At 34.2% G+C, this 18342-nt stretch overlaps 1 protein-coding gene across 1 annotated transcript in view; it reads right to left on the reverse strand.

Moving 5' to 3' along the window:
- Positions 1–18342, reverse strand: part of CSMD3 (CUB and Sushi multiple domains 3) — a 760948-nt gene that overhangs the window by 372058 nt on the left and 370548 nt on the right. Inside the window, exons 12-13 of the mRNA XM_069779925.1 lie at positions 16220–16323; positions 10737–10849 (exon numbers count right to left, since the gene is read on the reverse strand). Coding sequence (XP_069636026.1) covers positions 10737–10849; positions 16220–16323 — 217 coding nt within the window. The remainder of the gene's footprint in view (positions 1–10736; positions 10850–16219; positions 16324–18342) is intronic.

Raw genomic sequence — 18342 nt, forward strand, 5'->3', positions numbered from 1 at the left:
TCAAAGCCTTTTGTACTTCTCACATCACCCCATCAGCGAGTAGGCTGGGGGTGCACAAGAAGTTGGGAGGGGACACAGCTGGGACAGCTGACCCCAACTGACCCAAGGGATATTCCAGACCATATGATGTCATGCTCAGCAATAAAAGCTGGGGGAAGAAGGAGGAAGGAGGGAACATTTGGAGTGATGGCGTTTGTCTTCTCAAGTCACCATTATGTGTAATGGAGCCCTGCTTTCCTGGAAATAGCTAAACACCTGCCTGCTGATGGGAAGTGGTGAATGAATCCTTATTTTGCCTTGCTTGCACATGCCACTTTTGCTTTACCTATTAAACTGTCTTTATCTCAGTCCACGAGTTTCCTCACTTTTACCCTTTTGATTCCCTCCCGCATCCTGCTGTGGGGGTGTGTGGGGCTTAGTTGCCTGGTGCAATAAACACACAACAGATGGGCAAATCTAAAGCTTTGTAGCTCATATATTGGAAATATGTTACAGAAAATGCGAACCAACAGCAAACTGAAACAAAAAGCCATCAATAAATGTAAGATACAGTCTATTCTAATATGATACAATTAATTAATAGAGATTTCTCAGAACATGAAAATACATGCTGAAAAGGCATTGCTGATGTAGTTGTTTTCTAGCATAGCAGCACTTACAGAAATTAATTATTGACTTGAGGGAAAAAGGAAGAAAAAAAAAATCATTCTCCTGGCATAATGCTTGGAAATATGGAAAACTCAGGAGTCCAAGTAAGAGAAGTGCAAAACCTCAACTGGTTATGCTGATTCTTCTGAGTGTTTTAGCTGAAAACATTTTGAAAAACCTCCATACATACACACATTATAAATATAAGTTCTGACTATACTTTAAATACAGTGCCTACCTGCTTGTAGCTATCCTACATACTGAAGTATACAAAACCAAACAAGTAACTTCACTCTTCATCCAACAAAGTAAAATAAATTTCTAGCCCTCTGTTCCATGAAATGCCACCAGCTAAAGAAATTTAGCAACAACTATGCCATGATGTAACTTCAGCAGACAAACAGGTGGAAATCTTGCTTCTGTCACCCTTTCACAAGCTGATGTAGCAGGAAATGCATCTTAATATTTTGAAAGCAGACATCGCCAGAGGCTACCACACAGTCCTTCACCACTTCAAGAAAATTGGTGCAACGCAGCCACGAGGGGGACCTCCATCAACTCAAATTCAAGTGTGGTAAAAGGAGACTAATCAGGCATACCAAATTCTCTTTGTTGTAAAATATGTGGAGAAAAGAGGCAGGCTTGAACTAAGAGATCATGGCTAGTTGGTGGAGAACACAAAAAAATATGTATTGCAAATATTGAGGTAAATTCATTCAGAGAGAAATAAGATATTAAATATGGACACAGAACTCTATATTCATAGCACTTTTTAGACCTCTTCAGCTCAAGGTATTCTAACTGCTATTCTATCACTTCGGGGTTTCAAATTCTACCCATTGCCCAGAAGGATCTTTCCAAAAGCATGAATTGCTTTAATACCTGTCTATGGGTTCTTGCTTTCAGTTACGGAGATAAAGTTCAGAAATACTTGTAACAAAATTTTCACTGAACTCCCACAAATAAATAAGCAGTTTGGGGTATATTTTTTTCCCTAAAACCAGAGGTAAATAGCTAGTCTTTTGTAACATATGTGCTTAAGACATAAGATCACAGAACCAAATGCAGTTAAATACACACTGAAATGCTGAGGATGAGCCACACTAACAGCCATTTAGCCCAGTGTCCTGGTTCAAGCAGTAGCTAATACTTAAGGACATAGCAAAAGATGACCTTTCCACATGTAATGTATTCATATTGCTCAGCAGACTAATGTCAGAGGAGAGAAAATCCTTCCACTCTTCTTTACAGATAATACTATCACAAAAGGTTTGATTGCTAAATGCTTTTAATTAAATATTGTAAAGCAGAAAGGATGGCATACAGTTTTATTGAACAAAATTAAAAAGTCATGGGAGTCACCTTCAAATAACAATTTGTCTGACCAGCTCTCCACTGACATGAGGGGAGTTGCAGAAAAAGGATCATAAATTGTGTGTCATGGAAATAATTACCTTTCTTTTAACCAAACAAAACCATTAAGTAGAAATATGAATATTAAATTAAGTCTTGTTGAAGACAAATAACCTCATTTTATAAATCAACTTGGAGAACATAATATTAAACAATACTAACATGCAGAGAAATCAGAATTAAAATCAATAAACAAAAAGAAGCAGCAAGCACCAGTAAATAAATATTTTGGGTAAATAGAGAGATGAAATAGAGATAAACCACACAATTTCATTTTCTAAGAACATGCTTTTAGACTGAAGACCTGTTTTCACCAATTTGGTAAAGTTAACAGGAACATGAAAGTTTCTCATTACCACAAATATACTCCTTCCAGAAATTATTTTAAAAGACAACAAAAAAATCCCACACTCAAATGCATTATGAAGCAACAGCTTTTTGAGGCACAGTTTATTATTAGTTCTCATATGACTTGAGACGAGTATATTTGTATTGCAAGATTACAGAGTTACAAACAACACTGTAATAATTTATAGAAAAGCTAAATTCCAGTAGTTGCATACAAATTTATAATTTTTTAACCTTCTACTATATGAAATTTTTGAGAACTTCATTATAATGTATCCTGCACAGCCTTTTAAGTACTCAGAAATACCATTTAGGGAGCTATGAAAGAACAAATCTTATGCAACATTAATTCATATATTTTATATAGAGAAATACAGATGAAGTGTATTGTATTGAACATTTATAAATTAAAAACTATGTACTAATATTTGACTTTTTCTTGGATTATAAGTATATATTTGCGTGTTTAAATACACATGTACTTAGTCAAATTTCTGCATGCAGTCTAGATTAAGAGTAGACAACTGGTGGATGGAACAGCATTAGTCTTTTTATTGAAACTCAAATGCAAAACATATATCTTGAGACAGATAGGAAATTTCTTATCTCAGCAGTACAATGAACATAAACTTTTCTAATATTAAAGATGAACTATCAAAGACTGAGATGTCAAAAGACCTACTGGAACAAATTAGTAATTAAAAGAGGAAAAAAAAAAAAAACAAAACACCACCACACCCAAAACATAAAACCTATCCTGACACCACGCATCAAAGTTTTGAAAGAACTTAGTTTCTAGCAACAACACATGATCATTTGTGAACCGCCCCCAAACAAACAAAAAACCTGACTAAAAAAATAGGTACTCCATCAGAAAGAAGAACAGAGATTTCTTATTTGCCTAGCTGTTTCTGTGGGTGCTGTAAAGCAATGGCAGATAACCTAGGTAATTATTTGGACCTGCGATCACAGGAAAAAAGCTTGGGTTGGGGCCTTCTTAGACATAGAACTCGAAGTGCGGGTAGAAAAGCTTAAGGAATGTCCGATTTCCTCCTTAAGGTGATCATAGCACTGTAGGTCAGAGGGACAAATACAGTGTCTGCTTTCAGAAAGAGTTCCAAGAGGCATCTGAAAAGTACAGAGATGTAAACCTGAGATGTAACAAGACCAGAAATTATAATCAAGAATAGATTCAGCTGACACATGGATAAAAATCCACAAAGCAGCACGACTTTTCTAAAGGAAAGTCCTGCATTACAAGCCTACCAGTGCTTTCCAGAGAGATTAGCAGGCACAGAGATGAGAGAAATCCAGTTTGAGTAGACTATTTGCACTTCCAAAGGGCATTTGAGGAAGTGCAAATGGAAGGTTCTTACAGAGACTAGGATCTCTGACATAAAAAGACTGCCTTTTGATGGATGTTTGCTTAAAATATAGTTAATTGATGGTAAAAGTAAATGGTCAGTTCTTCCAGAGGAGAGAAGTCACTAATGGACTTCTTTAGTATCTAACCTGTTTGACAACATATTTGTAGATATGCTGGAAAACAAGGCAAGCAGTGAGATGACAAAACTTGCTGATGATACTACCTTACACAGAGCAGCAATGAGGACAACCACCTGTGAATAAATAAAGAAAGGTCCTGCAAAACTGAGTAAGCAGTAAAATGGTAGATTAAATACACTATTTTCTACAAAAAGAATGAAAAGGCATCAGACGAAGCTAGTAAAACTACAGTGAACAAGGGAAATACTTCTACATTGGAATGTTCTTGCCATGAAATATTCAGAATACTAAAAGTGTATATGGGCTTAAGAGGAAAAATAGACAAAATCATGGACGAAAAAATCTGTCAAGAGTTACTTACTATAAATAGACTGGATTTAGGAAGTCTCTGTGCCACAAACCGTTAGAGTGTAGGAAAGCATTCTGAAGAAGTGTCACTATATCATTGCTTTCTCTCTTTTCCTTATGTGATATTTAGTTAAATGGATCTTTATCATGACTCTGTACAGCTGTTCTCATATTCTTACAATCTAGGAATTACAATCAGGAACTCTTATACCTTGTGTCAAATCCATTGTTTGAGAATTAGATAAAAAGGTTAATGAAACATTTGGATAATACTGACAGAGTAGGGGCAGAAAAAGCTTGCAGTGAGTTGTGGCCAACAAAGCAGGAAGAACAAAGAGCGTAAAATATAGTGCAAATTTTCATCTTGGCAGTAAGTTAACAAGGAAGGTGCCCCAGGTTTCTGCAGTGGATGCCCTTTTGCTTAATATGTTCAAGATCTGAAATAGGTATGAGCTTGAATTACAAAACTTGTCAATAACACACTTGCAGCAGAAATGGAATCAGGTACAGAGAAAGTTGTGCTGTATTTGTAAACTATCTATTGATTAGTGGGGTTGCACAACAAGTGTTCTTTTTTTTTCTTTTATAAATACAAAGCAGTATTTGTATTTGAGAATCTGTACTAATCATTAGACTAACAAGGTTTAGGTTCATTTGCATTGATTTAGCACAGGGATTTTTGCCATTAATGTGAATCTCTGTTTGTCATTCTTTCTGCAAAATGAAGTTAGGATGCACAAGGAATAGAATTGAGGGTATTAGGAACCAATTAAATAAATCATTGGCATGATCCTGTCTAGTTACTGCGCCACAAAACACATACAAACAAAACAAACACATGAGAAACACAGAGGAGAGTGGATACAAAGGCAACAGAAATCATCAAAACAGTGAAAATACCACAAAAGACCATAAACTGAAATGGATAGGGCTGAATAGTTCAGAAAGGAGAAGTGTGATAATTTAATTCCAGATTTTGACACACAGAAAGTACAAAAGCTTCACTTCCCACTTCCTCACAAAAGAAGGATTAGGTAGTATTTAATAAACAAACAAACAAACAAAATCACCTGTCTTGTGAAACCCAAATTTATACAATTAAACTGTCCACGATCTCACTCAGTTCAGTAATTTAAGTTTTTTAAAAATTAGTCTATAATATGAACAACAAGAACTAAAGCTATATTTTCTTAGTAGAATGGAGAATGGACATGAAGATATATGCTTCATAAATAAGCTACTCTCACAACTTGTTGAGATGAGACCTTCCTGAAGCCTGTATTATGGCAAATGTATCTTCATTTGCACATACTTCCGAAATATGTGTTTCCAGACATAGTGAGAGGACTAACACTGGATTAAACTATCTACCTAATTCAGATCATTAAGTGTTCTGTCACCAAGAGAAAAGCAAGTGCTGTGGAGCAGTTAGTCATGGAAAAACATCTCTGTGGCATCTGTGACAAAAAATTCAGCTGTGTCTGCAACTCAGTGCTTACTGCTAGGAAAATAGGATGAAATGTGGATCACAAACTCCAGAAGGCTACCCCAGGCTGCAAGAGTACCCCAAGCACTCAGGAACACAAGTCACACTGGTTGAAGCAAGATGAAAGTTATGCTTTAAGCAAAAAGAAATCTTTTGAAATACTGGGTGTCAGAGTATAAATCCCATACCTTAAAATTAGATCATCAATGTAGAAAATTGAATAAGCAAATCTACTTTGCTTCAAATTCACTTTTTACCTACACTCCTATCTAGCTTGGCATCTTAGACAAGCCTCTTCTGAAACTTATCATTACACTCCAGTCAAAGTAACCGTCTTCAGCCTTATTTTCTTACGCAATTAAAATTAGAGTATGTCTGATGTATTATTATAGTTAACAACAAAATCACACATATTTTGTCCTGATAGGAGGCAGAGCTATCAGGAGAATCTCCTTATTTAAGAAGTTCTATTAATGTGTAGCTGGTTTTTTGGAGAGAAATAAAGGAGACACACCAAGAGAAAAAAATGCCTCAGACCTGGCCACTGCTCTGAAACAGAGGGTGCAGTATGGGGACCTGACAGAACTAGACTGCCCTGAGGATAATTTCCTCTGTTTCAGAGGACTCAAATCTGACCTAAACAGAAATTCAGCATGCTAATAGAGGATGGTTTTGTACTATGTGTTTACATTACTGACTTAATTCCTTAAAATAATTCTTCCTATGATTTTACAACATGATTATTTACTTTATTTTTAATCCTACAAATTCTGTGATAAAAAGTTTATTTTGAAAAAGTGTATTTTTGAAAAGGCGTATTTTTTATTTAATTTATTCTTTCACATATGTCCAAAGTCACAAAAGGAAGCTATTGCATATGAAAGCTATTGCAGTTAGAGTTCTCATGTATAATTTTTCCAAGAACTATAATATTCCATTGCTAGATTCTCAATCAGTTCTTGCAAAATGAAATAAAGTCACAATTCTGCAAAATCTTATGATCTTAAAAAATGGGTTTCTCGTCTTTGAAGGCTATGCCACAGTTTTATCAGTTTCTCTTGTATTTTGTGCAGCTTTTTTTTTTCCTCAATTATAGATGAAAACCATTCAGTTCCAGTGTTTAAATATGTTGGAGATTGTTTCTCCACTGTTGGTTAGATAGACACTTCCTTCCTCTTCACCATGGCTTTGGGAATAGAAGTGCTACTGTGACAATATGGCAACATTTCCTGAAATACTATATGATGCAAAGTATTCATGCAATTTGTCATCATTAATAACTATTATTTTGTAGTTTCCTTTCATAGCACTGATGCGGGAAGCCTAAAAAGAATCCATTATTTATTTGTTTTATTTGGTAATTGTACGAGCACCACAGTCTGATCTCATATCTAAAAGGGCTATGGTTTTCAAATAATCCCCCAAAATTATGACTTGGAAATAATGCACTTAAATTTCAGATTGGTAAATATTCCATGTTTTCACATGAAAAAAAATCTACACATACGTTTGAAGCATGAAAAGAAAACAGCTTGCACAACAGTGAGATAACAGGTAAAATACATCTCTAATGAGGCAGTACTTGCATTTCTGTCCTGCCCATTCTGGATATTTACTATTCTACCTTCCTAAGTAGTTTTATTTTATGGGATACTGGAAAAGGAATTTCAAAACAACAACAAAAACTTATTTACTTTAAAAGACTCTCTCCGATGTTTATACCTCTATTTTATATTTAAATAATTATAATGGGATGTAGCTATTAAAACCATAAAATAACTCCATATGCAACACCTTAATCTAGAAGAAGACAAAGATTTATATTATTTCACAAAGACTTACTAGATTCTCTCAAATGGCAGATAAAGAAAAGATAACAAACTGTTAGTTCCTGTAAAAAACATAAAGTTAAAAGAATTCTTCAGCTGAAAGCCTACTAATGCAGAGGTATTTAAAAATTCATTTGTCTATTTCTATCATTACAAATGATATGGCATATTCAATTCTATCCCAGTCAGAAAGGATATGACCTTCTATCTCACATCCTGAGCAAACATACCATTTTGGAGGACAATGGGTAAAGGGCACTGGGTAATGACATCCCACAACCTTCTGTTCCTCCTGTCATCTTCCATGTAGGGCTTGGAACAATCTATATTCTTGAAAATGCCTGCCAGACTCAGACCTAAATGTCAACTAGATTGAAGAATGTCTTTATGAATTTTGATGGGATGAGGCACGTACATCTCCACTACCTCTGTGGTTAGTTGAGTCTCTGGATATACAGAAGCTGATATTTAGGCATCAAAACACTGTAGTGGGAAATTATTTTAGCTATTAGCAAGTACTGTTATCAAGTACATTATCAAGTAATTAACTCTAACATAAGCAAGTCTGTAAAGTGAAACAATACAACATACAGTATCCATACTAGCTGTAAGAATTTCATTGTGGTTTAGTGGTTTTACTTTGGACAAGCTTTATCAGGGCCTGATAAATGCCTATTAGGAGCTGGAGCACATAAGGAATGCTATTCCCGGTGCTATTCAAGTGCATATTATCAATTACCTCAAAGGAATGTAATCTGTGCCTTTCAAGATTACTCCACAATGAAAAATAAAGCAAGGGGAGTGGGAATGATCAGAAGAAGATTCAGTTCAAAAATCAGACTCCTGGATCTAATCTAAAATGCTAATGTAGTTGTACCTTTTATGTAAGCAGAAACTTACAAGATCTAAATATATAATACATATAAATAGATACAGTATCAGCCCTAGTCAGGTGTATAAGTGGATAGTGGAAATAGTGAGGTGGACAGGGACAAGTTATAGGAACAGAATTTGATCTAGTGCATTAAAGAGATATACAGGCAAATTGGGCATACTTTCTTAATAATTCATGTAGTCACTTAAACTAAAATGTCCTTTGACCCTGAATCCCAGAAAGCACAACTCTCTGAAGTAATTCCGAACATTTCTGAGAGAAAAGTCTTTGCAATTTTTTGATTCTAGTAAAGAAGTCAGTGATGTGTCATAGCCCTGAATGCACTATTCTAACTCAGTTACTCAGTTTACCTCATTGGACTTTCAACTTCCAATTCATAAGTTCCCAAACTTTAATTGGAAAACAGCTGCTTACCCAAAATACTACCCATTTAGAAGTCTCTTTTCAGAGCCTACAGAAAGGACTTAAACACAAAGAAAAACTAACAAAAAAAAACCCCAATCCCCAAACCTGCCTCTGACCTCCCCCCCGCCGTTCCCATTTTATTTAAGAGAACATTGCCTGGTTTCTGGCATCTCTAACGAATACAACATCTCATGGATCAAAGCAAAGGCAACTGATATAAAAAAATTATGCCATACTCCAGATTGGGGGGAATAAACGAAAATAAACCAAAAAACCCCGCCACACAGTGCCTATCCATTGAATGCTTGATGCATTCAAATGCTATTTAGTGAGCTAGTGTAAAGTACCAGTGTAGGGCAAGAGAGAAATACAGACTCAATATCTAGGTGTGCAATCACAAAGTTGATTATATGGAGATGAGATTGTGGAGGTTCACCCTTTCTGTCCCCTTCTACCTATTCATATTAAATTAATTTTATTCTTGCAGAACTATAGCTTCTAAGAATAAATGTAACTCATGAATAAAACAAGACATAGTGGTACATTGTAAGACACTAGACAATAATCCTCTGCCTTCTGCAAACTGAAATTGTTGCAAATAAAATTAATTTTACTAGAAAAGAATCATGTAAATAAAGCAAACAACTACTTGAGCTGTGCAAATTATTTCAAGTCCAGATCTAAAAAGCTTCCTTTTCCATTCAGCTATGGTTCAAGCTTTGATGTATTAACAAATTCTTAAACTTCTTTATACTAATCATTTCTGTTGCCCCTTTCAACAGCTGGAATGTGAAAATCCTGGGTCTTTATAACTGCCATAAAACAAAGTAGTAAGATCTTTCTATCTTAGTCTACTAGATTTGAATATCAAGAGTGCACAAGCAGACTCAGGCCATACCACTATAGAACTTAATATAAATGAACAGACAAAGGAAAGTTATGGATAGAAAAAAAAAGCAAGTCACACCATGCAGGTGTACTCCCAATATGCTTATTCACTCCATGTGCCCATCCTTAACAACATCAGCTCCATTTCTAATACACATGGTTGTTGGTTTAACTCCTTCCTTTCCTTTCTCCTCTCTTAATGAATAATCATACTTTCCATTATCTGGTTTTGGTGGTAGGCAGGAACCATGCAATTTAAAAATTTGTTGCAAGAAATACATGCAGCTGTGTTAAATATAATACAAAAATAATAAATATAACTAATTCTGTAATAATACAGAAGTGCATGTGTATATATATATATATATGTTATGCTTAAGTTTTTGGTTGATTCTGTTCTTCACGCTACATGAAAACTCTATGTTCTCCCAGAAGCATCAAACAGGAACAGCTGTTTCATGTTATGCATTATAGATCCCTCACATTTTAAGACCATAAAGAACAACATTATTAGGTAAGGTTTTCTTTGTCTTTGGCCCAAAACTCATCAGTAATTCAAATTCTTCGCTTGCAGTGGTTTTTTTCTGTTGTGGCAGGCATGATTAATTTTCAAAAGAATGTAGGAAGTATTCATTTCCTTTATGCATTCAGCTTTAAATAATCACAGAATTATTTCACTTCAATATTTCTCAACATGAAATAACAGAAGATAAATGTAAAACTATATCCCAAAAATCAACTGCTGTAGGAACACACCAAATAAAAAGCATGCAGTTTCATATGACATAAGACCTTTAAAGAGATCAAATTTATTTTTTGTATTTTTTTCAACTCGGCTTGCATTGTCTTGTTTTTAAAACTGACAGAACTGGAAATAGAATGCATCCCCTAATATAAAAGAAAAACATTTCATAATATTGGCTTAATTTTTCGTACACCATTAAATTCATTTCCAGTAATGTACTGTTACCTTTGTAGTTAACCTTGAAACCGATTGAGCCCACGCTTTCATCCGTTTGAAGGTGCAACCACATCCGATTGCTCATGCTCACAATTAAGTCTGGTACAAAGCTCCCAGTTAACCTATAGATACAAAAAAAATCTGTAAATCCATTAAGTAACTAGATTTTTTTTTTCTTTTTTGTAAGGGATCTAAATAACTATTAAGCATTTTTTTTTATGTTTTTTGTTTTTAAATTAATTATATTCAGCTCACACCAAATTAGTTATCTATTGGCTGGTTAATCAATACAGCTCTCAAGGTTCCAATGCCTGCAGATTTGATAGCATTCTATAAACACAAAAAATTACTGCTTGTGTTGTACTGAAATATTTCATCTCACTTTCAGTTGCTGGTCCATAAAGACATACATCTCCTGCAATCCTGAACCTTATCTGGCATTCCTGTGTGCATGACTCAGATATATGCAGGCCTGTGAAATGGCACTAGGAGCCCATAATGAGGCACTACACTTATTCTTCAAAATAAGTATTTCTCTGGTATACAATTACCCACTTTGGAATACATGTATCGCATATTTAACAGAAAGTTGTTATTCTTAAATAGCAATACTATTATGAAGGTCCACATGTTCCCTGCACTCTCTCACCTCCCCTCATCCCCTCTACCACAATGGAAGAAGATGCCTGACAGACTCAGGTGATGTTCATTCCTTCATTAACAAAAATACCACCTCACAACTTTAAAACCTCCTAATGTGACAGGATGTTGATTAATTAGAGAGAACTAATCTTGGTATTTATTTTTTTCTTTTCTTTCACTTTTCATATTGTTTGCAAAAATTTGCAAGTCAATGCAATCCTAAAAGTTCATTCTTTTTGATGAATGAAGTAGTGTGATAGCAAAAAGGAAATGTTGTGAAAGCTGCAGTTTTATATTATACTGCATTTTTTTCCCAAAACTTTGTCTCAAATTTGGTTAAGAGTTTGTCAGCTAAAACATAATGGTGGAAAGTACCAAAACATTTTCCATTCTTGTAAAACGGATCACAAGTACAAGACTGTGTAAGACTGAAAACTGTTAGTTTGTTTTTTGCAGTTCTAACCATTCTTTAAAGCTAGCTGAAACTTCAAATGGACTATTTTAAATGTATTTTGCAGTTAATTTTAGTTCTCCCCTCTGGTCTTTTTTAGCTTGTTTCTGTATGGAATACTCTGCTGTGGGAGAAATTCATGCCTATTTCCCACATCTGTGTTCACAGATGGAGCTACTACAAAGACTCTTGCCAGAATCGAACAAGTAAATGACTGGCCAAAATAATGTACTAACTGCTCACTCCTGCACTAAGGGAAAGTGTTTTCAGTGAGTTCAGTCTTTGCCAAATTAATACATTAACAGGATGTTCCTCAGAAACAACACTGATGTAATGGCTAACAGAGTTTTGTAACTGTCGCTGGTGACTGACAGTATATTTTGGGAATATTAAGGCCATCGGGAACATTAATCTCTTTGTTGTGTCAGAGAGAATAATTCCTATGATAAACAGCCATCAAAATTTTTATTGTTTCTATTTTCTGAAGTCAAGTATAAATATATTTGTTAAATGCATACAGTTTTCAGAAATAATATTTTTTCAATTAAATAGTTTATGGGGAAAAAATACCATTTGAAAATGCGTTTTTGAAATTAAGAATCAATCAACAGAACACAGAAATCACTTGTTGCTCTTTTTTAAGTGCTTAGGGATCCCTGTACAATATTTGGGAAGACTCTGGGGCCACAGAGCAATAAGATCCAGAAAAAACAACATTATGTGAAGGAAGCTGTTTAAGATAATAATGAAATTCTGTAGTTATGTATTATCCTTTCTTTCCTCCTGGGATTTATGCAACTTCCTCTACCCTGGACTCATTACCTAGATTCCCCTCCTGGAAGTAGGTTCTTACACCTTCCCTTTCAAAAGCTGAGCAGTGAACACTGTCAACAGTAGAAATGAAAACATACAATTATGATGCCTCCCTTTTTATTAAACAGCTTAACAGTATGACACGCAGCAGGGTGTTTTCCACCTCTTCCTCTACGACTGAAGAACTACCCCTCGCACATACTAGTGACATACATTCCCCCTGAGAGAGTACACTGAAGACTAGGTTAGAGGATACTCAGAAGATTGCAACACTCTCCATCTGCTGAAGACGATCTGTAATGTGGGAGACTGGATACATGTACACCCAACACAGCAAGAACACTAAAAGCTTAAGAATGAGTTTCATGCCTTGTGCACTCGATTTTCCAAATGCATGTTACAGGAACCAGTGCTCAGATGCTTATTACATGAAGAGTCACCTGCAGCAACTGTCAGACCAAGCTGCTGAAAGCAGACTTCCAAACATCCTGAAAAAGTGCTGTGACTGATGTATGAAGGAGGACCCACCATTTCTTTTCTTCCTTCCACTCTATCTCTTGGTACTAAAACTTAACACTGTTCCACCCTGCAAAGATCTTAGTTCCATAGGAATGCGCTAAGAATGCCTTCACATTAGTCATCTTGTCAAACACACAAAAAATTTATTCCATTCAGATTTAAGCTCACTTAGGTACTAGGGCCACTAGGCTAGAACAGCATGTCATGTTGCTGGGTGTATGTATATAGGCACAGAATTGTCAGCACCCAGAGAGACTTAATGGCAAGTACTGAAATGGCTTTGGAGTTTAGCTGTGATTAGCACCAGCAGAGTAGGAATTATCAGGACTGCAATTCTCAATTTAGGAAGCATAATTCTACCTAAATGCCTCTTAAATTCAGGTTTTGGTTCTGAACCTTCCTATCTAGCAGTGCCCACTAAAACTAGTAGATTAAACACTTGGATAGGTTTCCTGATTAACTTTGATAAATTGGAAGATAAATGTTCTCACATCATTTACACGTAAACCAGACATATTCAAACCAATGTTCTTCAGCAATTTGCTGGAGGAAAGATAATTATCAAAAATTTTAAATCCAAAAATTAAATCATACAATAGTTGATTTATTTGCTACGCATCATCTCAGATGAAGTCTGCATGGCTCACAGGAGAAAAGATTTACACATTTTTTTACAGTACTCAATTATGTTCCATCTTCCATGTAATTTTTGTATACATTTTAATCCTAATAACTTTGACACTGATACTTCTGATCACAGAATAATCAGCAATCATTCCACTGGTAAACAAAAATAATATATGTGTGGATGATTATACAATGTTATTTGTATAACCCCGCAAACTAATTGGGGGATTTTTTGCTTTTCCAGGATCTCCATGGTAATAATTCTTTAAAATTATTTACCTAGTTATTTACAGAACAGATTCTCTTATCATGTGTTAACACTTGACAGTTCTAATTAACCCTTTTACTAATGAAAATTATTCGGAATTCCTTTATATTCATGACATTTAATCATGTAATTTCATCATTTCTTCCCAACAAAAGTCTCATCATCAGACATACTTTTACAAAACACTAGCATCTTTAATGAAATAAAACATGGACAGAGTACTTTACTACATTACTCAAAATTTTAAATATCATTGTACTGTGCCTCAATGTGTTACTGTAATTCAGGTACCAATGAAAAACAATACTTTAGTTAAATGTTAAGAAAGCCTGGTGAATTGGTACTTAATAAATGCTCTTTCCACATGAGGGGATATTCAGTATAGTTTAGGAATCTACAAATACCTGAAATTAAATTCCAGCATTATCAGAAATATATTTTGAAGGCTTAGTACTGCTTATAAAATAGAAATTACAGTACTTCCCCACTTCTCAAAACTATTCTTAGTAAAAATTAGCACACCTACTATCCACTGAAGAAACTTTGCTTTATCCTAAAGAAATTGCACCTGCAATACCTGGCCAAATCCTGGTCTCCTCATTGATAAGAAGGGATAGAACAATTACAAAAATAATTTAAAATAAAAGGTCAGATAGTCTATCTTCTGAAGAAAAAAAAAATCTAAGGGGGAAATTCATGATTAAAATCTGCAAATCCTGAAACAACTGCATTTTCTGCTCAAAGTTTTGCAATTAATAATATTAATGAGATGAAATTAGGAAAGAAAACAAGGTAAAGACTGGGTTTAGAGTACTTAACCCAAACAAACTCTTGATATCATTCTCATGGTAAATAATGGAGAGTCACAATATAGAAAAGTAGTATTAAATATTTCTATTAAATATACTGCAGGGAATTTCATTCTAAGGAATCCTAATTTTGCTATTTGGGGGGGGGGGGCTTGATTAAATACATTTTGTACTAAACATTTATCACATCTGCTTCTGTTCTGATCTGTGTTTTAAATTTGTAACTCATTTGAACTACTGACAACATAAGGTACTTACCGAGAGGCCAGTTTATCTAAAAATAACAGCTAAATATTATTTGGCCATTTCCAAAAATCTTTTCTAAATAGCAGACAATCCCTTATGGGTAAAATATGGTTTCTAAGCAATAAACAATATTTTTGTTATTTTTTTCACAAAATTGAATCAGATATGAAAAAAAATACAATGTATTTTAAGGGCCATTAATTTCTCCTACAAAACACTGAATTATTTACTCAGAATGGAATGGGAGCTACATAAAATGACAGACTACAAGTAATACCTAATTACAGTGGTTTGCATATTTTCAAATGACTGGGGAATAAACAGAATCACTGGATTATACTGCTGTCTTCAAAATTTTACAAATTTAGTAATAAGATTCTGAATTTGTCTTCTTAAGACTGTTGTGATTATTATTAGACCAGTTATCACAAGTAAAGCATTTGAGAAATACAGATTCTGAAGTTTATCAGTGGCTGTTAAATATATAGATATCTATGTATCTGGGCTCACACATTCTAGAAGAATGCTAATGGATGATAAAATTCTTATTTAATACTCAGTGCTGTCTGATTTGTAATCATACATGGTTTAGATATTATAATACTCAGATTTTCTGTGTAGTAATTTTCTTCACTGTAGTAGCTCATTGTTTGAGTTATCTACAATAGTCAATAAGCACTCAAAGGTCAAGATCCTATAGTACATCTTTTGTCATACTGAGCCTGCTAGGAGATCATAAAAGTTTATGTATAAGTCATCCATTTATCTATTCTCAATTATGTTCTTACACACTTTTAACTTGAGAACACACTTATAAAGGGAGCACAATAGCCCCTAAAAATTTACATGTCTACACATGAATGTACAGACTATGTCTTTTAAAATTTCTGATTTTAGTTTATCTTTTTCTTTTCTGATGTCTAGCACATCTCTTTCTGACTTCAGAAGAGTAAACATATAACAATGTACTTAAAACTGTCACCTTCAGTAATTTTATAAGTTCAGTAAGATTAGTTTTTGTTGAGATTTACCTGCTTCTAATCACTATTTACTGTCATTAGAAAACACATTAATGATATTCTGTAATGCATACAAAATGTAAATGCAAAAGACTTACACTTGAAGCACAGTTTTAGGATCACCCACTTCTCCTCCATCACCAATTGTCAGTGTGTCATAGCCAATCTCCAGATCAAATTCTTCAAAATTTATCTGAATAACCTAGGAAATAAAATAAGTAAATATGTTTTAGAACTAAAGAAATGTACCTGAGAGATTAGTCTGTAAATAAGCTTTTCAGCAGTGTAAGTAAAAGAGATTTTCCAATTAATAATTACATGTAACTTTAGCAAATTTTACAATAAATTATTTCAATTAACCCAACAGGTTTGGTTCATGAAATATGAATTACAGTAACTTTAAGGTATCATCACTCTGCTGACCTCCTCAAAGCATCATTCGACTTATTTATGTAGTTGTTACATGTTTAATACAGTTCTGGATAATTGCATTACATTTTGATTAAGATATACTCAAGGGCAACATAACTAATTGGACTTCATGCAATACAACTGTCTTCAAATAACAACTGAATAATTGTACTTCACTGAGAAAATGCAGGGAAGGTGAAGAACATAATTTACTCCTGACATCTATAATCTGGCTCAAGTAAGATAAAGCTGGATCAAAGGTAAAAGTCATTTTCTTATTCCGTGAACCTGAGTAAAATGCAACTATCAGAAGCATAGGCATTTTTTCTATCCTGTAATTTAAACTGTAGTATGCACACTTAATGATGGAGCATAAACATTTCAGCTCCATTTTAAGAATACAATGTATTTTTCACTTACAGCAAAATTCAACCATATTATTAGAAAAGAAAATAAAGCATATTTTTCCACCCATGTATTAATCATGTTAACTCTGTGTTTATGAAAATTATAGAAGTTCCTCAAATTTTCATATAGATATAAATGACAAAATACTTATGTGTAGGCATTTTTAATACTTATGTCTGTAATAAACAGTATTTAATTATTGTTATAATTGAGAACTGCGAGTGTTTGTGTTTAGAGCTGTGGATGCCATTCTGATGGATTAATATCACATCCTTGAAAGCTCATATTACTTTGTTACACTGGGGTTCTGGTAATTGTCTGAAGAAGGACATGTTTCCATGAACAAAAGCCAGTACAGGCAAGTTGGAGAAACTGATGTACGTTCCAAGGATCGTAATTTGTTTTGAAGGGAGGAGAAACACTTCTCGTTACAGGAATAAATGGGAACATAAGTACACTGAGGAAAAGCCAGTTTGGCATATTCACATATGCAAACGTGTGTGTGTGTGTGTGTGTATGTGCATGTATGTGTGTGTTATACTCCAGGGAATACGGTCAAGTACAGAGAGTTAAGAGGGCCCAGACGGAGAGGACATGGAAAATTGTATAGGCAAGTACCTGATTTGCTCTAATTGTCTGAGTAAAGCAGACAAAAGCATACATAAATCTTCTTGATCTTCTTAGTGTAGAAAAAATATTCTGGATATTTTGTGTTGTTCTAGCCACAAAATTTGTAAGCCTAGACACAGAATTTAAACAGAACTCCATAACTAGATTTAAGGCTATTAAAAAAAAAGAAAGAAAACAGAAAACAGTCTTCATTTTTGGTCCACAATTAACTGCAATTAGATGTGCAGTTACATCAGAATAGGACAAAGGCTCCACAATAAAACATGGGAGTTTCTGGGCAAATATTAGTATTGAATTCAAGTTGAAAGTATATTTCACTTACTAAGAGTAAAATACATTTTGCAATAATATCAATACTTAAGTGCTACAGCAGAGAAAACTTAAATTTATGTTCATAACAACAAGAAATCCAAGATGTTAAGAAAAATTGCATAATCAGTTCATCCACCTAAATCCTAATCCTGTTTTCCATTAAACACAAGAAGAAACCTAATCTCATTATCATATATTTCTTAGTGCAACAGTAATCTTTCTTATAAATTAATATGCTTTCAGGTATTTTATATTATTTGTTTACCACCAAATTGATACAAAGCATCTGTCTTTTTGTAGTTAAGTACTTGTCTTTATAAGCAGTGTCAGAAAGCTAAAATAGCTTTTTTTTAGTACAATCAACAATATCCCATCCTACATGTATTTCATTGGAGAGGAGAGGATAGAGGTTAAGGAAAATAGAAGTTCCTCTACAAGGTTTCAAGACACTTTTTTTTTT

Source organism: Haliaeetus albicilla, chromosome 3 (genome assembly GCF_947461875.1).
Source record: "Haliaeetus albicilla chromosome 3, bHalAlb1.1, whole genome shotgun sequence".
Taxonomy (NCBI): domain Eukaryota; kingdom Metazoa; phylum Chordata; class Aves; order Accipitriformes; family Accipitridae; genus Haliaeetus; species Haliaeetus albicilla.